Below are 23,132 nucleotides of genomic sequence, written 5' to 3'. Positions count from 1 at the left end.
CTTTACGATCTGGCTGTCTGGAATAAAAAAACAAACAAAAAAAATAACAACAACATATCCGTGATCACAAAGTGATAAAATCGGAAGAAATTCATTCGTTATGATCAGAGCAGAGGTGTTTTTTGTTAATTAGGTCATAATCCAAAAAAAGTAGATCACGGACACTAATCAAATATGAGGTGCACAACTTCATTGCAGGTACGCTATTATGATGCAAGGACACCTTGGAAGGCCAAGTGGTCTTTGAGATTCCTCGATGGCAAAAAATAAACGTGCTTTTTTTGTTTGTTTGTTTAACCCGCCATTTGGCCTTGACCTTCAACCTGAAAGGTATGATGCAAACAAAGCATAAAGCGCCTTGCTCTCGGCTATCGATGGAGGGCAATTTCGTTCTTATCAGCCAAAAATTATTTCAGTAATGGTGAAAATGTTAAATTGTCTATAATTAGGTCAAAGTCACATTATGTCACCCTTGCAAACTTTTTATTCCCATTATTGGTACAAATTTTATTCTGAGATGCAGCTCAGGCATTGGCAGAAGAAATGGAGAAAAACCGAAATGGTGGTTTGGTATTCCTTGGCATGTAAGAAACTTTGGGGTACCATTAAAAACTGGGGGAAGTAATTATAGAAACAAAACTTATCGCAGATATAACCCTCCCAATTATCCTGTAGGGGAGGGTTAAAAATAGGCTAAACCCGACCCCCACTACTCAGCCATTAAGAACACGACACTTGCCCCCATCATGCTGACCGCTGGTTAAGACTCGAGTCTCTCTTCCTTTTGTTTTTCCTGGCTTCCTTTCTTACATCTTGGCCTACGAATCCCTCCATCATCCCAGAATTTTTACTTCCACCTTCCACTTTTCCTCTTAGGAAAACGTGGAAAAGCTGCCAAATGAGAAGCAATGTTCAAGGAGAGTGGATTTTAGGAAGATGTGTGAATGTCTTCCACTCAGGTGATGCCTCGCATTGTTTGTGATTTTTTTTATTACTTGGCGAAAAATAATTTCGCCAAGTATGTTGGTCAGTAGTGCCTGCCTGCCTGTCTGTCTGTCTATTTGTGAAACGATTTTTGGCCACAGTTTTCAAGTAATCGTTCTGAATTTTTTGTGTATGTTGGTGACTGGCCGCGGACAGCAACGCTTAATTTTGGTGATGATCCGAATCCGGATCTGGTAATTTTTTAAAGTGATTCTTCACCGTTGAGAGATGGGGCCAAAAATGATATATATCACAATATCTCAAAAGGTTAAGGATGGATTCACGCGAAACGTTGTGGACAGGTTGGGAGTGCCACTCGGAAGAAGTGATTCAATTTTGGTGAAGATCCGAATCCAGATCTGCATTTGAGAATTATTTATTTTTCAACTGATTCTTCACCATTGAGAGATGGGGCTAAAAATGATATTGCATCATATCTCAAAAAGTTGTAGACGAGTTGGTTAGGTAACAAGAACAAGCCGATTCGATTTTGCTTCAGGTCCAGATTCAGATCCGGCCAATCGGGGGGGATACAAAATGTAAACTATTCAGCCTGTTGGAGGGATGTGTTCTTCCGAGTGCCATTCCGTTTTGCCAAGTGCCGTTCTATGAGTGATTTTTCATTTGTTTGCTTGTTTGCTTATGTATCTATTATTAATTTATTGTTTATTTATTTCTTATTAATTTATTGTTTATTTATTGCATTTCTCTTGCTGTTTCCACTTTTACCTTGAGCCTCGATTTCACTCTGAAAAGCCAAACTTTGTCTGCATTTTGACCTGTTTCCCCTTGTGCACGAAGACTTCCTGGAAAGATGGCCAAGGAGCTTTCTGTACCTCTCACATTTGTGTCTCTCTTGCACCTGGCAAACGAAAAGGTGTGTGTGTGTGTGTATGTGTGTGGAAGGGGATCCTGGTATCTGCCACCATGGCTCACAATGTCATGATATGTGGACATTTTGTGCCCTTGAGAGGCTGGGGGTGGTGAGGGGGTTGGGTTGGGTTGAAGATACAAACTGGATTTTGTGCAACGTTGTGATGAAAGAAGTATTGTCAGTTTGATACAAGCCAAGGAGAGAGAGAGGAGACAAATAAGGATGATCAGTGACCACATTGGTGTTTGATTTCTGCCTTCTCTAGAACCTGAGGATCCATGGACAAGAAGATATGTGCAATTTTGTTGTGGAACAGGACACAGACCTGTTGAAAGTTGTCTGACTATCCTCCCTTACCCCAATCGTACAAGGTTTAAATTGATTAAGATAAAGGATACATCACCTTCTTTGCCAGGCAGCTTCTGTAGTGTCACTCTAATACTTTAGTAGCCTTAGTTTTAATATACCATGAAGATTCACCACATGATGGGTCTGATACATTGGTGGAGGTTTGGAAGATCAACAATGGGTTTGTTTGACATGTGATGCAACGAGACCTTATCCCCTCAGCTCTGAATCTACATGGAAATTGTATTATGTATTTTTATAATTACTTTGTCAGATATATATATATATATATATATATATATATATATATATATATATATATATATATATATATATATATATATATATATATATATATATATATATATATATATATATATATATACTGTATAATAATTTTTTTATTTTTAATTTTAACAAGTCAAGTTAGATTTCATGTATTTGTACTTTTGTCTGCTATCCAATTTTGTACCTCCCTGTAACTTCCACCTTCTCATATTCGATGTTCATGAGTTTTTGTTGAAGGTGACATTGCCTTTGTGCACGTGAATGCCTGTATCCTTCCTTTTTCACTTTGATCCTAATCTCTCATTTTCGATACCATTTCTAAAAACAATTGTGTGTGTGTGTGTGTGTGTGTGTGTGTGTGTGTGTGTGTGTGTGTGTGTGTGTGTGTGTGTGTGTGTGTGTGTGTGTGTGTGTGTGTGTGTGTGTGTGTGTGTGTACATACATGTATATCCTTTTACTACTTATTGACATTAAAGGCATGTGATTTTTGATCGATTTGAATCTTATCAAGGATAGGGAACTCAAGCCACGAATTATACTTACCTGAGATAAATATCACTTAAAATAAATATATTGACTTAAGGCTTTCGCTCCATCTCCCTCCCTCTCTCGCTCTGTCTCCCTCCCTCCCTCTCTCGCTCTGTCTCCCTCCCTCCCTCTCTCGCTCTGTCTCCCTCCCTCCCTCTCTCGCTCTGTCTCCCTCCCTCCCTCTCTCGCTCTGTCTCCCTCCCTCCCTCTCTCGCTCCGTCTCCCTCCCTCTCTCGCTCCGTCTCCCTCTCTCTCTCTCTCTCTCTCTCTCTCTCTCTCTCTCTCTCTCTCTTGCTCCATCTCCCTCCCCCTCTCTCGCTCCGTCTCCCTCCCTCCCTCTCTCGCTCCGTCTCCCTCCCTCCCTCTCTCGCTCCGTCTCCCTCCCTCCCTCTCTCGCTCCGTCTCCCTCCCTCCCTCTCTCGCTCCGTCTCCCTCCCTCCCTCTCTCGCTCCGTCTCCCTCCCTCCCTCTCTCGCTCCGTCTCCCTCCCTCCCTCTCTCGCTCCGTCTCCCTCCCTCCCTCTCTCGCTCCGTCTCCCTCCCTCCCTCTCTCGCTCCGTCTCCCTCCCTCCCTCTCTCGCTCCGTCTCCCTCCCTCCCTCTCTCGCTCCGTCTCCCTCCCTCCCTCTCTCGCTCCGTCTCCCTCCCTCCCTCTCTCGCTCCGTCTCCCTCCCTCCCTCTCTCGCTCCGTCTCCCTCCCTCCCTCTCTCGCTCCGTCTCCCTCCCTCCCTCTCTCGCTCCGTCTCCCTCCCTCCCTCTCTCGCTCCGTCTCCCTCCCTCCCTCTCTCGCTCCGTCTCCCTCCCTCCCTCCCTCTCTCGCTCCGTCTCCCTCCCTCCCTCCCTCTCTCGCTCAGTCTCCCTCCCTCTCTCGCTCCGTCTCCCTCCCTCTCTCGCTCCGTCTCTCTCCCTCCCTCTCTCGCTCCGTCTCTCTCCCTCCCTCTCTCGCTCCGTCTCCCTCCCTTCCTCTCTCCTTCCCTCTCTCGCCAATGGTTTTAACCAGTGCCACTGGCTCACTGGTTTGTTTTTGCACACAATATGTTGTGGTTCACATTTCACGATTTTTTTTTGGTTTGTGCATGTCATTTCGATGGTATCTAACCTCATTGACTGATGCTGAGTGGAATTGCAGTTTGCTTCCATTTTATGAACACAGTCGGTGCAAAGTTTCCCAAAACGACTACTTTCTCCATATTCCATGTGCATGGCTTGTAGATTGATGGAATATGTTCCGTCTATGAATGATCGGAACACGAAGAGATCCTATTGGATGAGATGGAGGAATTTTCTTCACTCGTAATACCCCTCCGGGAGCGAAATGTCATGTCGATGCCCCTCCATTAGGTAGCGAGCAGTGATTAAACCACGTGAACTATTTCACATGTACAGGTGAAAATTTCAAGTTGTCTCCACACATTGGTCCAGCGGTTCTCAATTCTATAATGATCAGACTACTCCACGTACACACAATATCCTTATTACCTTCGCCGCTGAAAGTGGATGGAGGTAGTGTTTTCACTTCTGTCTGTCTGTCTGTCTGTCTGTGAGTATGGTAACTCGAAATGTTGTGGATGAGTTATGACACAACTTGGTGGATGAGTTGGTTGGGTGACAAAAACAAGCGGATTCGATTTTGGTTCAGGACCAGATGCAGATCTTGCCTACCGGAGGGATAGAAAATGTAAACTGATCGACCTGGCAGTGGTATGTGCTCTACCGAGTGCCATTGTAGTTTTATATAGGATTCCCTTGTTCCATGAAAGTCACATTTGTAACTTCGGGTTCCTCTTATGAAACACGTATGTACAGCATGGTGTGGACTGTACTTGTAAGCTTTTTACCGAAATATAGCAGGTGCTGGTAAAACGATCAACACTTCAAAAAAAATGACGTCATCACGCAGTGAGAAGTCACTCCGCCCTTCTACAAGCAGTTATTTTACGTCATTCAAACTATCTTTTGTTGATCTCATCTGAATGAAATATTTAAGCATTGCCACAAAACGCTGAATATGGTTATTACCTTCTTGTTATGACATTGTTTGATCTTTGTGATGGATCTGTCTGCGCAGCGTAAACACAGCTTGTGGGACACGTCGGAGACACTGTTTGTGGAAGAGTCCGGAGCACCTCTTTTGGTCTGGAGCACCTCCTTTTGGGCCGATGTATTTTAAAAGCCGAGCTTACCCAAGCCACAAATGGCAAGTGTTGCGCTGTATGTGCACCGAGATTTGGAAGGATGGCTAGCTTAAGATCTTTGGGTCTTGAGTTCAAACCCCTGTAAAAACGTTTAATGAACACCAGGTAGGTTGACTCAGCCTGCCATCCTTCCAAGGTCAGCAAAATGAGTACCAGCTGACTGGAAATGGGGCACTGCATCAGCGGCACAGCGACACCCCCCAGAAAATGATGCAGCCAAGCAGCCACAGGCTGCATATGAAAAATTATAACTCGTACATGTAATCAATCAGGTGTTTGACATTCACTTGTTTGTGAAGAGTATTCATGCCAAAAGGTGAGGTCAAGTATGGGAGCATTAGCCAGAGCAGCACATCGCTGTGTCCACTTTCCGCCGGTACTCCAAGGGCCTCCGTCTGGCCATCCCCCAGGCAGATGCCTGGCCCATCCCCATCTCCTTGAGATGTTGATCAATCGGCTGCAACCACGAGGCACGTGGTCGGCCCATTGGCTGCCTCCACTGACGAGGCTCGATCAATGAGAGAATCTGGTGAGCAGGATCAGCATCAGGAAAACGAACAATATGTCCATACAGCCGCAGCTGAGGCTCACGGACTATGCAGGTAACAAATTTCATTTGAGTCTCTTTCAGCAACCGCACATTGGATACAAAGTCCGACCAGTGATAGCCAAGGATTCTCCAAAGAGACCTGGTACCAAAGGAATTAAGTCTCCATCTCAGATCCCTCATCAGAGTCCAAGTCTCACATCTATAGAGCAAGACTGGAAGCACCAAGGACCTGAAGACTCAGACTTTCGTCCTCCGGCACAGGTACCGGCAGCACCATACTCCATGATCCAGTGACTCCAAGATTCCCCAGGCCCGACCCAGACGTCTGTTGGCCTATGGCTCACACCCAGCAGATACACGAATATCACTGGCAAGGTAAGTGAATCTCTCCGTGCCTTCAACATCCTCACCACAAACAGGTACAGACAGGAGAGCAGCATCCAAGATGTCATTCGAAGCCTGGATCTTAGTTTTGACTCAGGAAACCCGTAATCCCAGCGGCTCTGACTCCTCATTCACACCTCAAGGGTCCCCAAAAGGATATCCAGTCTCCGCAAAGATGACTGCATCATCTCTGAAATCAAGGTCAGAGATCTTGACATTCCCAAACGATGCACCACAGCTTAATCTCTCCGACATCCTCCCCATAATCCAGTCCATACAAGTGCTGAAAAGTGTGGGGGCCAGTACACACCCCTGGCGAACTCCAGTTACAACTGGAAATAAGTCGAGATGGTATCACCACATCTCACAGCACTCTCAGGACCAGAGTACAGTTCAGACATCAGATTGATCAGTTTTGATTTCACGCCACAAAGACCAAGAATCTTCCAGAGGGCATCCAGATTCACTGAATCAAACGCTTTACAGAGGTCAACATAGGCAGCAAGCAGCCCCCTGCGGAAACTCCTGTGTGCGTTCGGTGAGGACCCCAAGAGCAAGGATACGGTCAATCATTGACCTCTTTGATGTAAAGCCTGACTTCTCTGAATGCTGGTGCTCATGCAGATGGTGGCAAACCCTATCAATAATTATCTGAGCAAAGACCTTGTTCGGCACTGAGAGCAGCGTCACCCCTCGGTAGTTGTTGCAGTCTTAGTGATCACCCTTCCCTTTCCAGAGAGGGACAACAAGGCTCCTCTTCGAGTCAGTTGGGATGATGCCTGTGTTCCATGCAGAGCACAGAACTGCATGCAACAACACGAGTGCAACATTTCCACCAGCCTTGAGAAGTGCCTTTCCACCACCATGGATGGCACAAATCCCAGGAGCTTTACCCCATTTCAACCGGTTCACCGCAGTCTTTGTTTCCACAAATAAAGGTGGACCGCAGTTGACTGGTTGTCAGCAATCGGGATAGCAACACCCAGACACCCGACTCGACAGCTGGTGGATCAGCCTGGTACAGCCACTTAAAGTGACCGGCCCAGTGGGCCTTTACTTCGGACTCCTCTGTCAAGAGCCCACCACCTTCCGCTCTAACTGCAGTACACTGAGGGATGGGCTTGGAGCAGGGGTTCCCAACCTGTGGTACGCTTACCACAGGTGGTACATTTGGACTTTCTCGGTGGTACGCTGCGTGGTACGTGGTTGCGTTTTTTTTTTTTGTTGTTTTTTTTTACTTCTCTCTCATGCAGCTTGTGTACAATAATTACATTTATATCGAAAGCGGCTGTACACTGACAGCTGTTTGTTATTGGCCATTGTGCACAAGTCTTGTGATTCGTTTTGTCTCTACACGCCACACTGTCATCATTGCTTATTGCCCGGCTTATTGTTACCGTTATCGTTCACCAGCATCATGTGAATGCGAAAATATTCGGAGAGTTATCTCAAGTTCGGCTTCACTTCCATCCAAAAAGGTGAATTAGAAGCTCCACAGTGTGTGATTTGTGGAAAAGTTTTTGGCAATCAATCTATGAAGCCAAGTCTATTGAAGCGCCATTTTGATTCTGTTCATCCTGAACACAGCTTCAAGGACCATTATTTTTTTCGTCGGAAGGGAAATGCCATGAAAAGAACACGCTTCGACGGCAGCGGCAGTTTTCAACAGCAGTCCACGGCAGCCGTAAAGGCATCCTACTTAGTTGCACTGCGAATTGCAGAACAGAAAAAAAAACCTCACACCGTCGGTGAAAGCCTCATCCTTCCCGCCACAAAGGATATCTTACGTCTCATGCTGGGAGAACAAAGCGCCAAGAAGCTCAATTCTCTTTCGTTGTCAAACAACACAGTTCAGAGGCGCATTGAAGAAATGTCAACCAATATTCGTGACCAGGTGGTGGCAGAAATCAAGGCATCTCCATGCGGATTTTCTATGCAATTGGATGAGTCAACTGACGAGGCAAATTGTGCCCAACTGTTAGCGTTCGTTCGGTACGTGCATAAAGCCAAGTTCAAGGATGAAATTCTATTTTTCCTCCCGCTTAAAACCACAACGAAAGCAAAGGACATTTTCGAAGAGGTGTCTTCCGTCTTTGATCAAGTTGGGCTGTCATGGGTTGATCTGAAAGGCTGTACTACAGATGGTGCTCCAGCTATGTTGGGGTGCAGACCAGGTTTCCAAACGCTTGTGAAGGCATTTGCTCCAGAAGTGCGCGGCCTACACTGTACGATCCACCGCCACGCACTCGCAGCCAAGGTGCTCCCCAAGCCATTGACCGACGTTCTCTCAACCATGATCAAAATTGTGAACCATGTGAAATCCCAGGCTCTCGATTCGCGACTTTTCAAGAAACTTTGCGAGGATTTCGACTCCGACTATAAAGTTCTCTTATTCCACACTGAGGTGAGATGGTTATCCCGTGGAAATATGGTGGTGAGAAACTGCGAGCTGAGCTTCGTGAATTCTTCGAAAACGATGGAAAAACCAAGGACTGTCGATTTCGTCGCTGCTTTGAACGACCCTTGACTGGGCATTTTGCACCTGGCTTATTTGGTGGACATTTTCTCTCAGTTAAACGCCCTGAACAAGTCTCTACAGGGGACTGGCACGACTATCATTGACTTCATAGACAAGATCAAGGGATTTCAGGAAAAACTCCGTCTGTGGAAGACAAATGTCGAAGCGGGAGTGGTGGTCATGTTTTCTTGCACGGCCGATATTCTTCAGAAGCGTGAAAAGAATCCCCCAAGGGAGTTCATACAACTGGTAAAAGATCACCTCGCTTATTTGGATGAGGAATTAAATTCCTATTTTCCGGATCTCAAGGAACTGGATCTGAAAATGATTCGCAACCCATTTCGCATGAATGCATTGGATTTGCCACCTGGAACAGGACTGCAGGAAAGCTTGATTGATCTCCAGAACGACTCCACAGCCCGAGATCAGTTTGACGAGATGAATGTTGTGGACTTCTGGTGTGGAATGTTGGGGTCTTACCCTAAGCTAGCTGCCCTGGCTGTTGATTCGCTCAGAGTATTCCCATCTACATGGCTGTGTGAAGCTGGGTTCTCGTCAGTCGTTATTCGAAAAACAAAACAAAGATCCCTACTGGATGTTGAACATGATGCTCGGTGTGCTTTATCCAAAACAAAGCCTGACATCGACCTGCTTGTGAGCAAGAAGCAGGCTCAACCATCCCATCGACTGGACATTTTACACAATCAAATAGGAACTTACTGTATCATTCTTTTGTTCAGATCAGATTGCTCAATGTCATAGTTGTGAATTGTTAGTATTGTTTAACTCCCCATTGTCGTATCTGTATCGCAAATAAACACTATCTTAGGTGAATTTTGGTTCAGTGGTACTCTGTGGGACCATGAACATGTGAAATGGTACCCCAGTAAAAAAGGTTGGGAACCCCTGGCTTGGAGGAACGCAAAACGTGAATTCCCCTGAAAGCAGGATGAGAATCACCTGACCACAGGTGATGCTCTACCCCCTCAGAGATTCCTCGCACATAGGCCTCCTTGTCCACCCTCAGCGCATATCCAGCTTGATGCCTCAACTGCCTGAACAGCTCGGCTCTGCCATTAAGCTGGGCCCGGTGACTCTAGTCAAGGCTATCCAGTGTCCCCTGAGAGACAAAATTCTTCTTCGCCCTGTGGTGAGTTTCAATATATCTACCAGCAACATCAAGGATGGTGGTCTTGAAGGCACTCCACAACTCTTCAGGATTCCCCAAAGCACCCAGATCCCCCAAAATCTCCACTCTGCCTGTTCGCTAACTCCTCAGCTGCCCTCTCATCCTTGAGTTTGCCAACATCCAGCCTCGGCTGGTATGGTACCATTGTCCAGGATTTAAGCTGCAACTTCAGAGTTGCAACAACAAGGTTGTGGGTTGTTATTGAGGAACTAAGCACTCCGGTAGACCCTGCAGTTCTGGATTATCCTCCAGCGACCATCAACGAGCACATGGTCAATCTCCTTTGCGACACCGCCAGTGTGGGAATACCAAGTCCAGGGATGAGCCTGTGGGCACTGAAACCATGAACCAGCCACCCTAAGTCCATGACTTCCTGCAAGGTCAACCAAATTAGTGCTATTCTGGTTCAGTTTCAGACCCACGGGGACGAATACAGGTCTCATAACCATCCATATCAGTTCCAATCGATTCATTGAAATCCCCCAACCCCCAAGACAAGAAGTGTATCTCGCCTGGGGCACTGATCAACCACAGACTCGAGCGTGGCTTCGAATGTGTCCTTCACGGTGAGATCACTCACCTCAGTTTGAACATATACAGAGACCAGGGAAATGACGCCAAGAAACTACTTCGGTATTACTGACTGTGTGTATAGAACATGGTACATGAATCAAGGTGTGATTAAAAAGGGACTTTGACGATCTGTGACCTGCTACAGGTACCGTGTAAACCTGTACTAACCTGTTCCATGGTCGGGTTGTCGGCGACTAAACCGTCACCGCCACCAGGTTTTCTGGTGAGGAGGGTGTTTGGATGTGGACACCCAGCAGGATTAAAAACAAAACCTGTCAAAGGGCGGAGGAGCTCCTTGTGAGCCAACGGTCATCCATATTTAGTGCCCAACTGTGTCTGCGGACGTCCTCCTGCAGTTGGGTTACTTTTTTATTAGGAGGTTGGTTGCAGGATTTGCACTCCAGCCACCGTAAAACCCTTCATTCCGCAAAACACACAAAAATCTGAAAACCCACTCCGTGGGAGTACCTCCTGTGCAGCTTCCCTTCGCAGGGCAGCTCACCGGATGACGGGATTCGGGCAAAGCCTTCGGGACCCCCAATCTTTGATGAAAGGAGGGAAACCACGGGGTAACATCCCTGGGTCAGATTGCGGGAGCGCGTGTCGGAGTGGTGCTGAGGTGTCGTCCACCAGACGGCAGTCTCCTTGGGTTAACCTGAGGCGGTCCCTTCGGGTGGGTGCCTGCAATGTCCTACCCCGAAGAGAGGATGATCACCTGTCTCTGTTATCATCTTAGCTCGAGCGTTTGGACATCGGGATTGCAGCTCTCTCTCAGGTTCGGAGACCAGATTGCGGCGAGATAATGCTGGGTGGTTACGCCTACTATTGGTCTGGTCGCTCTGATGGTTACTATACTCAAGGAGTTGCTGTAGCTGTGTCCAATAAGCGGACCCCAATGATAATTGAGGTAACACCGGTCAACGAGCGTATTATGAGACGAAGGTTGGTGACTCCTTCGGTGTCATTTCCCTGGTCTCTGTCGATGCTCTGACTGAGGCGAGTGACCTCACCGTGAAGGACACATTCTATGCCACGCGCGAGTCTGTGATTGATCAGTGCCCCAGACGAGATACACTTCCAGTCTTGGGGGATTTCAATGCATCGACTGGAACTGATAGGGATGGTTATGAGATGTCATGTGTTGGTCCCCATGGGTCAGGAACTATGATCCAGAATAGCACCAAGTTCCTTGACCTTGCAAGAAGTCATGGACTTTGGGTGGCTGGTTCATATTTTCAACGCCCACAAGCTCATCGCTGGACTTGGTATTCCAACGCTGGCGGTGTGGCAAAGGAGATTGACCATGTCCTCGTTGACGGTCGCTGGAAGATGATCCATAACTGCAGGGTCTACCGGAGTGCTCAGTTCCTCAATACTGACCACCGGCTTGTTGTAGCAACTCTATAGCTGCACCTTAAATCCTGGAGAATGGTACCATCCCAGCCTAGTCTGGATGTTGGCAAGCTCAAGGATGAGAGAGTAGCTGAGGAGTTTGCGAACAGGCTGAGTGGACATTTGGGGTGTCTGGGTGCTTTGGGGGGTCCTGAAGAGTTGTGGAGTGCCTTCAAGACCACCGTCCTTGATGTTGCCAGTGGATGTCATGGAACTCACCGCAGGGCAAAGAAGAATTTTGTCTCTCAAGGGACACTGGATACCATTGAACAGAGTCGCAGGGCCAGGCTGAATGGCAGAGCTGAGCTGTTCAGGGAGCTGTGGCGTAAAACTGTACGTGCACTAAGGGTGGACAAGGAGGCCTATGTGCAAGGAATCTGTGAGGGGGTAGAGCATCACCTGTGGACAGGTGATTCTCGTCCCGCTTTCAGGGGAATTCGCGCATTGCGTTCATCCTAGCCCATCCCTCGGAGCACTGCAGTTAGAGCAGAGTGGTAGGCTCTTGACAGAGGAGTCTGAAGTGAAGGCCCGCTGGGCGGTTACTTTGAGCGGTTGTTCCAGGCTGATCCCCCAGCTGTCGAGTTGGATGTCAAGGGTGTTGCAATCCCTGTTGCTGACCCTCCAATCAACTGTTGTCCACCTTCGCTTGTGGAAACATGGGCTGCGGTGAACCGGTTGAAACGGGGTAAAGCTCCAGGGATCTGTGGCATCCATGCTGAACTTCTCAAGGCTGGTGGAAATGCGGCACTCATGTCGTTGCATGCAGTTTTGTGCTCTGCCTGGAACACAGGCATCATCCCAACTGATTGGAAGAGGGGCCTTGTTGTCCCTCTCTGGAAAGGGAAGGGTGATCGCCAAGACCGCAACAACTACCGAGGGGTGACGCTGCTCTCAGTGCCGGGCAAGGTCTTTTCTCGGATAATTCTTGATAGGGTTCGCCACCATCTGCTTGAGCACCAGCGTCCAGAGCAGTCAGGCTTTACACCAAAGAGGTCAACGATTGACCGTATCCTTGCTCTTCGTGTCCTCACCGAACGCAGACGAGAGTTTGGGCAAGGGCTGCTTGCAGTCTATGTTGATCTCTGTAAAGCGTTCAATTCAGTGAATCGGGATGCCCTCTGGAGGATTCTTGGTCTTCGTGGGGTCCCACCAAAACTGATCAATCTGATGTCTGAACTCTACTCTGGTACTGAGAGTGCTGTGAAGTGTGGTGGTACCATCTCTGACTTATTTCCAGTTGTTACTGGAGTTCGTCAGGGGTGTGTACTGGCCCCCACACTTTTCAGCACTTGTATGGACTGTTTTTTAGGGAGGATGTCAGAGAGATCAAGCTGCAGTGCATCGTTTTGGAATGTCAAGATCTTGGACCTTGATTTCGCAGATGATGCAGTCATCTTTGTGGAGACTTTAGATATCCTTTTGGGGGCCCTCGAGGTGCTGATTGAGGAGTCGGAGCCACTGGGATTACGGGTTTCCTGGATCAAAACTAAGATCCAGGCTTTCAATGACATCTTGGATGCTGCTGTCCTGTCTGTGTCTGTTTCTGGTGAGGATGTTGAGGTCGTGGAGAGATTCACTGACCTTGGCAGTTATATTGTCTCTGCTGGCTGTGAGTCAGAGGTCAATAGACGTCTGGGTCGGGCCTGGGGAGTCATGGATTCACTGGATCATGGGGTGTGGCGCTGCCGGTACCTGTGCGGGAGGACGAAAGTCCGAGTCTTCAGGTCGTTGGTGCTTCCAGTCTTGCTCTATGGATGCGAGATTTGGACTCTGACCAAGGATCTGAGACGGAGACTTAATTCCTTTGGTGCCAGGTCTTTTCCTAGAATCCTTGGCTATCGCTGGTCAGATTTTGTCCAACGAGCGGTTGCTGAGAGAGACTCGGATGAGATTTGTTACTTGCATAGTCCGTGAGCGTCAGTTGCGGCTGTATGGACATGTGGCTCGTTTTCCTGACGCTGGTCCTGCTCACCAGATTCTCTCAGCGAGGGAGTCTCATGAGTGAAGGAGGCCAATGGGCCGACCACATGCCTCGTGGTTGCATCAGGTTGACCAGCATCTCAAGGAGATGGGGATGGGCCTGGCATCTGCCTGGGGGAAGGCCAGACGGAGGCCCCTGGAGTACCGGCAGAAAGTGGACGCAGCGACGCGCTGTTCTGGCACATGCTCCCATACCTGACCTGACCTAACAACCCATTCGTCTCGTGAACGATGCAGGATCGAATCCAGACACCACATCGGCTCACAAAGCATGGTCGGGCATCCTTGGCTGACTGGGTGTACACTGCAACTCATGAATGTCATAAGATTTCCATTTCATAATGGACGGAATCATGAACACGGAGAGTCGATCAAAGATTGACGCAATTGTAATTACCTCCACCACCAATGGTGGATGGAGGTTATGTTTTCACATCTGTCTGTCTGGTTGTCTGTCTGTGTTTGTCTGTCTGAGCACAATATCTCACAAAAAGTTGTGGACAAGTTATGACAAAACAAGGTGGATGAGTTTGCTCGGTGACAACAACAAGCCAATTTGATTTTGGTTCAGGCATGGATTCAGATCCGACCTATCGGTGGGATACAAAATGTAAAATGTTCAGCCTGGCGGAGGTATGCACTCTACCCTGTGCCATTCTAGTTACCTTCGACAGAGGACAGGGAATAACATTCGGGTCTGTTTCGTTTGTTTGTTTGTCTCTTTTTTTTCTTTTTTTTGTCCGCACAGAACGTGAGTATGATGTTTCTCTCCAACGGCTTGTTGGATGACACAAATTTTTCACCAGAGGTGCGACGATAGATACGACGACTTGTGTATAATGTTTTAATGATAACTATGATGTCAGGTCACGTGATTTGGCAGCCATATTGGAAAAAAGGAAAAACTTGGGACTTCTGTGTCTCCGAAACCGCATCGAGGAAAAAAATTGAAACTTGGCACGTGCCATGTACTCCTCATGGGGAATAAGTGTAATATTTGTGTGTTGTCATAAGTGCTTACATAAAACGCTACATCCGATCATTATTAACATTTTTGAGGATCATCTTGGGATAAATTGGTCCACAGAAAAAAAATTGTTGTTCGGTCGTGTGGTTCAGCAGCCACGTTGTTTTTTTTTGTTGTTTTTTTTTAAATGTTTGATAATAATCATCATCTCTGTAACGGCTGGACAGATTGAGGGGAAACTTCACACACATGGTCCACAAGCCTTGGGGATACTAGGGGGTTCACGAATAATTGATAGGTCACATGGTCTTAGCAGCCATATTGGAGTGAACAAAAATCTTTTTAAAATCTTAAATCTTAAAAAAATCTTAAAAAAACTTCACAATTATGATCTAGTTGTGATGGGAAATGTATGTTTCGAATTTCAACCTGATCAGACGCATGGTCTCGTAGCCAGAATTGTTTAATTATTTTAATGTGGTTTAGTTTGGAATTTTTTTTGGGGGGGGGGCTCACTTGGCTGTGCCTGGATAGGTTTGAGGGTAGAGTCGTAGCAGCTGAAATGTGAATCCTCTTCAGGTTCCTCCTGATGACTTCATCTTTGCTTTTTGCTTGTTTGGGTTCCTTCTGATGACTCCAATGCAGGACTGGACCTATTTTGATTTGAATTTAATTTATTTTAATCCCATTCTGAATTCAGTTGAATAATAATAGACGTCATGGGTCAGGGTCAGGTGTCCAATCAAAGCGGGACGTCTTGGTACCCATTCATCATCGTCAGCAGTTATAAAGTCGTTGTTCTAGTTATGTCTCTTGTTACCCTGCGCTCACGAAGCAAAAAGCAGGGTTCGGCATTTGGTTGCGGGCGTGCATGCGTGTCTGCATTTTCTTAATTCATTTTCTTGGCAACTGTTGGTCCGATTGACACGAAATTGTAGCATAGGAGTGCCTCCGCCTGTATATAATGTCTACTCATAATTGTGATGTCATAGGTCATGTGGTACAATGGGAAAAGATTACATCTCTTCATCTCCCAAAACCGCTCAATGGAAAAAATTGAAACATGGCTCATGGTCAAGTACTCCCCTTGGGGAATAAGATATGTGAATGATGATGTCATTGGTACCTTAATTATGATGTCATCATTTGACAAGTCCAATGCTTGATTCAATCAGTATGAATTTTATTTCTCTGCAATTCTTGGTCTGATTGACATGAAATTTTCACCATCGGAGCACCTCCTGGAGAATGTTTTTTGCTAATTATGATGTCCTAGGTCACATGGTACAGGCACTATCTTGGAAAAACTTCACACCTCTATATCTCTGAAAGCACTCCATGGAAAAAAAAATTGAGACCTGGCTCATTGTCAACTACTCGCCATGGGGAATAAGATATGTTAATGATGTCAAATTTTGACGTCATAACGAAGACACCGATGATGTCAAGTGCAACACTTATCCAATCATTAATTTTTTTTCTCAGCAACTGTTGGTCTGATGGACATGAAATTTTCACCATAGGAGTGCCGCCTCCTGTAGAATATTTTAATGATGATCATGATGTCATCGGGCATGTGATATGATACCAGTGGTGTACCTAAGGTATGGCACATGCTTCTCTGGGTGCCACTTGAAGGGGGGCGGGGGGGGAGTGCCACTGAACAGGACTCGGTCTTTGTCAAGAATGGAATATTGAAGTTGAAAGACGTCAGATGAAAGAAACGAATGGCTGATGAGAACTCGAGAGATGCTGGGGTAACAGCCAAGGAGGAAATGTAAAGAGTCATGAAGGGAACACTCGACCGTCTTCACAGAGAAATGGATGAAAGGTTCGCTCGTTTACACGACACTGACACCAAGTTTGGGTTCCTTCTCGATGTCGAGGGACTGTGTTACCGCGCCGACAGTAAGAACCTAAAGATGAAGTGTGAAAATTTTGGCGAATTGTACAGCTCTGAATTTGATGGACAGCAGCTATATGAATAAATTTTGGATTGCAGAATGTTGCGATAAAGTCAGGCCAACATAAAAATATCAAGACCTGAAGATCTTCTGGAATTTATTATTCAGTATGGAGATGAGAGTGTCTTCCCTGATCTTCGCATTGCTATTCATATATTGCTAACCATCGCAGTCTCCATTGCCAAGTGTGAGAGATCATTCAGCAAGTTAAAACGAATACTTTCGTGTTTGAGAGCAGAGTCTGCCTTGACCCATGGAGGCTGAGTGTAGAAAGAGAAGAAACTGAAAAAAAACTGACTTTGAACACATCATCGACCCGTTTGCATCAGTGAAAGCAAGGAAGGTGTAGTTGTCATTTTCATGTTTTGCCATAATTTGTTAATTGAAAGATTAACGAGCTTGGGTTGTATTTTTGAGCTGATATTATTATATGGTAAAGTTATCTAAAAGATGGGTGTCAGATGTTTGGATGGGGGCGCCATTTCAGTACTTGCCATAGGCGTTATTTTCCGGAGATACCCCCCTGTGTGTTACGGGTGCCATCTTTGAAAAACCGAAAAACGTTGCACCTCTATTTCTCCAAAACCGTTGACTGCACAGGGTAAGTATTCTATGAATATATCTACTTAATGACGGAGCACACCAGCACACAAACACCACACAAAACAAGTCCTGGCGAGGGTCTGCAAGTATGTTTGGACTAACCTTGCCGCCCTCCCATGGAATTCCCCGTGCCCTTGGCAACGATTTCCATGAGCCAGGTCACTATGGAAACGCCCTCGAGGCGGTGTACATGCATGCCCGGCTCTCACGACGAGAACCCCCCACTCCCTACCGTCCTCCCTCCCTCCCTCACGAGTTGGTTAGGTGAGAGGAATAAGCCAATACAATTAAATTTTAGTTCAGGTCCGAATCCAGACATCGCTGGGATCCAAAACGCAAACTAATCAGCTTGGCGGAGGTATGTGCTCTCCCGAGTGGTCGTTCTCGTCTTCGTAATGAGACCCCCACCCCACCTCCCAATGAAACACACCCTCCGAGATAGCACACCCCACCTCCCAATGAAACGCACCCTCCGTGGTAGCACACCCCACCTCCCAATGAAACACACCCTCCGTGGTAGCACACCCCAGACGAAAGACCCGTTCGTCCCGTCGGATCCAATTGCACCACTCGTCAGTGTGAAGTGCTCGATTTCTCAGGACTGTTTTATCATTTTTAAAAATAACGAAGAAAATATTCAACTTTAGTCCTTGTGTTGTTTGAACTTGAAAGTGACAATTGAATGAATAAATCTTCATGAGCCATTGATTTGTGTGAGTCTCAGGACAGACGGGCCTTTTAACTTGCCGGGCACGTTCCCAAAACCCATGTGGTTTGTTTTCAATGTCCTGGAGACGTTCCGTCCCCTTACTTTTCAAACACTTGTTTTGTTATCCCCGTTAGGAGGATGAACACCCTGCGACCCCAGAACTGACTCCCCACCCACCAGGCTTTCCCATCCCTCCCTGGATCCTTCTACAACACGAACAAACTGCGACTCGTGACTCGTTGCAGCACGCAGCACTCCACACTCTAACAATGTTCTTATAAACGTACAAAACTACAGTTGAGTGAATGAAATACTCAACATCCGACACACGCAAAAATGTATAACAAGGTGTGTGTGTGTGTGTGTCTGTGTGTGTGTGTGTGTGTGTGTCTGTGTGTGTGTGTGTCTGTGTGTGTGTGTGTGTGTGTGTGTGTGTGTGTGTGTGTGTGTGTGTGTGTGTGTGTCTGTGTGTGTGTGTGTCTGTGTGTGTGTGTGTGTGTGTGTGTATGTATATACATATATAAATAATACATTTACATTGAAAACAAATTACATGCACAGGGTGTAGTGGGGCAGATCACAGCAATTTTTGAGAGGAATCGTGCAAATGATGATACAAGCATCAAATTTGGCACATTTGTTCTCCAGGGGATTCTAATTAAATCTGCCTGATTGGCCATTTGAAAATCCAGAATTTGAAAAATTTGGATTTTCAAATGGCCAATCGGACAGATTTGATCAGAAAGCCCTGCAGAACAGAAATGCCAAATTTGATGCTTGTATCATAATTTGCACGATTTTTCTACTATCTACTACACTAATGCCCATAAAGTCCTAATCCAACTTTAAACTTTTATAATTTTTGATGTTCACGTGACAGAAACATACTATAAATGATGCACGGAAGGATAATTCAAGATTTTACCCAATATCTTGAAAATACATCTTTCAAACCGATCTTCCTACTTGTTCAAACTATCCTCCAGTTACAGTTGAGTAATTCCATGAATTGCATTTGTCATCATAGCCCGAAGATCACCCAAATAATGTAGTTTGGTGAGTAAACAACTTTCCATGACCCTATAAAATGTACTCCAATGGGGACAGGTTATGCCAAGGAATTGGTCCATGTGTCCATGTCCACTTATCTAGAAATACGTTATTTTCTAGTCTACTTATCTAGGTCTTGTGCCACACATTCATAGCATAGTGTAAGGGAGCCTGGTCTTGTGCCGCACATTCATAGCATAGTGTAAGGGAGCCTGGTCTTGTGCCGCACATTCATAGCATAGTGTAAGGGAGCCTGGTCTTGTGCCGCACATTCATAGCATAGTGTAAGGGAGCCTGGTCTTGTGCTGCACATTCATAGCATGGTGTAAGGGAGCCTGGTCTTGTGCCGCACATTCATTGCATAGTGTAAGAGAGCCTGGTCTTGTGCCGCACATTCATAGCATAGCGAAAGGGAGCCTGGTCTTGTGCCGCACATTCATAGTATAGTATAAGGGAGCCTGATCTTGTGCCGCACATTCATAGTATAGCGTAAGGGAGCCTGGTCTTGTGCTGCACATTCATAGTATAGTGTAAGGGAGTCTGGTCTTGTGCCGCGCATTCATGGTATAGTGTAAGGGAGCCTGGTCTTGTGCCGCACATTCATAGTATAGTGTAAGGGAGCCTGGTCTTGTGCCGCACATTCATAGCATCGTGTAAGGGAGCATGGTCTTGTGCCGCACATTCATAGTATAGCGTAAGGGAGCCTGGTCTTGTGCCGCACATTCATAGTATAGCGTAAGGGAGCCTGATCTTGTGCCGCACATTTATAGTATAGCGCAAGGGAGCCTGGTCTTGTGCTGCACATTCATAGTATAGTGTAAGGGAGCCTGGTCTTGTGCTGCATTTTCAAAGCATAGTGTTTGGGAACTGAGTCTTGTCACACATTCGAACCATCGTGTTAGGGAGCCAAGTCTTTTGTTGCACATTTGAAGCATGGTTTCAAGGAGATGAGTTTTGGGTTACACATCCAAAGTTTCGTGTTATGGAGCCGAGTTGCATCACACATTCGTAATATAGCGTTAGGGAGCCGGGTCTTGCATCGCATATTCAAAGCATGGTGCCAGGGAGATGTTTTGGGTCGCACATTCGTAGCATATTGTCAGGAAGCCTGGTCTTTCTTGCACCACACATTCAAATCAGTGTATTTTCAGTTCAGTGCTTTGGCCCACCAGAAAACCAAGATGGTGGCCATATTATCTCACCTCATGCCATGGTGGGTGGAGTCAAGCGACAAACGTGGGTGGGTCCCAGAAGCTGTCCGACCAATGGGTGCACTTTTCAAAAATCGACCCCCAACAACAACCACCACGTGGATCTCTTTAAGACCTGCGACACATCGCAGGTAAACATATCAAACTTTCACGACTTTATGGACACGCTGTATTATGACTACTACTAGTACTACCACTACCACATCCTCCACCCCCCTCGTTATTACCACCTTGTGGGGTCAGCAGCCTAAAGATTTTGGTCGTTGTCTTTAATGAACCGTCTGGCCAGGCCCTGCATTCGACTGGAGGTGATTTGGGTCGGAATTTATAATTTTTTCAGGGTGCCGATGTGTCCGAGTCGAAGAACACTATGGGATCTTTAACATCTACCAGCAGACGGGCAACTAGCTTCACGGCCATCCGAGGGATGGTGCACGATGTGTGTTGCAACACTGACCTGCGAAACACCCATCAGACAGTTTTGTCATCAGGTCGGGAATCGAATCCTAAGACGAGATATGTGATTCCAGGGAATTTAACGGACTGTCCAGTTCTTGACAACGAGCATCCTTCACCGGCTCAATGACGAATCTAATAACACATTGATGCAGACACCATGAGGACGGTTTTATTGGAGCTTCTTGACAACATGGTGTGAAGAATGCAAAGCATGCGAGTCGGTGCCCATGTACAGTAGTGCCAATTGGGAAAATGTACCCTTGACTCATGGCAGTGGCACAATTAACTCTCAGAGCAAGGAACTCCATGGACACAGTAAGAGGCCATTCGGTCCAACCCGTGGTTCAACCTTTCAGTTTGTCGCCGTACTTTGAAGGAGGGTGGGGAGGGCTTTTTGTAAGGTGGAGGGAGAATGAACAAAGATCAGCGCATTCACCTTTTCACGAGACCCTCTTACAGATGTCACAATCACGATATACAGGTAAATAATCACCCATCCATACCTCTGCCACCTACCATTCCTGCCTGTATGAACATCATGTACCCCTTTGTCTCCAATGTTCATCGGTACCTACATACTGTTTCTGCTGCCACTACCTTTTGCAGGAGACCATTCCACGCATCTACTCTTTGAGTGAAATAATTGTCCTCTGATGCTTTCTTCAAATACAGTCGAGCAATGTTAAAAGTCTTAAGGAGAATGAGATCGCAGTGGTGGAAATGGTAGGTCATGGGCCTTCTGGCTGCCAACCTGGACCGGCTGACTGATGAGAAGATTAAGGCAATCAAGCTCCACAACCAGAAGGATCTTCCAAATCCCACCATTTTTTTGTGTATACATAGTCGAGGCTTGTGGAAGAGCTAGTATTAGTACACTACACTGAACGGAGCAGTAGAGTGATGGGGAAAACACCAACAGGAGAGTTCAAGGCCAAGATAGTGGGAGACTTGGACAAACAATGGGGGTGTGGGGGAGGGAGTGGGGGAGAGGATGCATGTGGTGGGCAAGATGGATACAGAAGGACACGCCAAGGAGGGGAAAATGGGAATTTGGAAGGAATGGGGTTAACGAGGGTAGAAAAGATCATGGCTTTGTATTGGGCTGGTCTGAAATGGTGGTGAACAACTGTCTTGACTTGGAGGGAAGAATGAAATTGAAGAGAATGTGGAAGTTGATTCCACAGGTGGGAAAAAGAGGAACGAATGAGTGGAGGTGAGCAGTCATCCTGGACTTAGGTAGTTTCACCAGAAAGGGTAAGTGCCTGTTGTTGGTTTAACGGTTCAGGTGACTGGCTGAGTTTGAGCCTCTGTCGTGTCGTTGGAATAACACCATGTGGGTTTACTCAGCCAGTCATACTTCCGAGGTCGGCAAAATGAGTACCAGCATGTTAATAACAGGGACACTGCATCAGCGGCACAGCCGCAATTCCAGAAATGATGCAGCCAGGAACCACAGGCTGCAGAATAAACAACAACCAGAAGGGGGTTGATTTTGTATCATGTGAGCCCTGCTGAAACATAGAGGGGACAAAGCACGGAAAGAGCAGAGGGTGCAAGATGAGAAAGCACAGAGAAACCACCTACCTGTCAGCGATGGACAACTAATAGACTCAGCTTCATCACCAGAGATTCCAATAATTTTAAAGGCCGTGGTTTCCATGATGTCAAGTTGAGCAAGATATGAGGCAGGGGAGCCAGCCCATAGGAGAGAGCAGTACTCGAGCAAGCTGTGAATGAAGACCTTGTAGGTGGATAGGGGTCCAGGTTTGCCAAGGAAGGACTTTGTTCGATGAACGATGCCCAGTTGGGGGATGGTTTTGGACATCAGAAATATTCCTCTTTGAAACGTGGTTTGCCCATGAAAGATCATGGCTGATCATGAGACCCAGGAATTTGGATGACTGAATGTACTCAAGAGGATGTTAAGAAAGTAGATTTTGGGTAGGGGGAGTGGATAGGGTTGTCAGATGGTCCTTTTGGAGAGAGATAATAGTCTGGCACAAGAAGCTATTTTGGCCGAATGAAAGCATAAATAATTTTTTTTCTCTGCTGATTATTTATGTTTGGGACATCTTTTATGATACCCAGGGGGTGTTAAGTTGAGGTGTTTGGTAATTCGAGAAATTCAAGATGGTTGCCACAGAACTGAAAAATCATCTGAAAATGAGGAATTGTCACAAGTCAAAGACAAGGTAAGTTAGAAACATGACATAAATATCTTTTTGCATGATTTCAGACGTGCAGAGTTTATTGGAACCATTATTTACTTGCCAAAATATTGAGGAATGAAGATTTTGATCATCCAGGACAAAATGGCCGCCACATAGGAACCACAAAGGGACAAAACATCAGCAAAATTACTTTTTATG

General features: G+C 46.4%; 1 protein-coding gene and 1 long non-coding RNA gene across 5 annotated transcripts in view; one reads left to right on the top strand and one right to left on the bottom strand.

The window, feature by feature from the left end:
• Positions 1-2,985, top strand: part of NCAPH (non-SMC condensin I complex subunit H) — a 174,402-nt gene extending 171,417 nt beyond the window's left edge. For all 4 annotated transcript variants that reach the window (XM_085869963.1, XM_085869973.1, XM_085869956.1 and 1 more), the window contains 3 exons: positions 877-959; positions 1,786-1,861; positions 2,124-2,985. In XM_085869963.1, coding sequence (XP_085726089.1) covers positions 877-959; positions 1,786-1,861; positions 2,124-2,201 — 237 coding nt within the window. In that variant the 3' untranslated portion in view covers positions 2,202-2,985. The remainder of the gene's footprint in view (positions 1-876; positions 960-1,785; positions 1,862-2,123) is intronic.
• The window catches only part of LOC147033739 (uncharacterized), a 61,104-nt gene that overhangs the window by 32,385 nt on the left and 5,587 nt on the right, over positions 1-23,132 (bottom strand). The window contains exon 2 of the long non-coding RNA XR_015055158.1: positions 20,296-20,419. This is a non-coding gene — a long non-coding RNA (uncharacterized LOC147033739). The remainder of the gene's footprint in view (positions 1-20,295; positions 20,420-23,132) is intronic.

Source organism: Eptatretus burgeri, chromosome 1 (assembly GCF_056783735.1).
Source record: "Eptatretus burgeri isolate ZD-2024b chromosome 1, Ebu_testis_v1, whole genome shotgun sequence".
Taxonomy (NCBI): domain Eukaryota; kingdom Metazoa; phylum Chordata; class Myxini; order Myxiniformes; family Myxinidae; genus Eptatretus; species Eptatretus burgeri.
The sequence above is the reverse complement of the archived record's forward strand: the minus strand, read 5'-3'. Positions and strand labels throughout refer to the sequence as shown.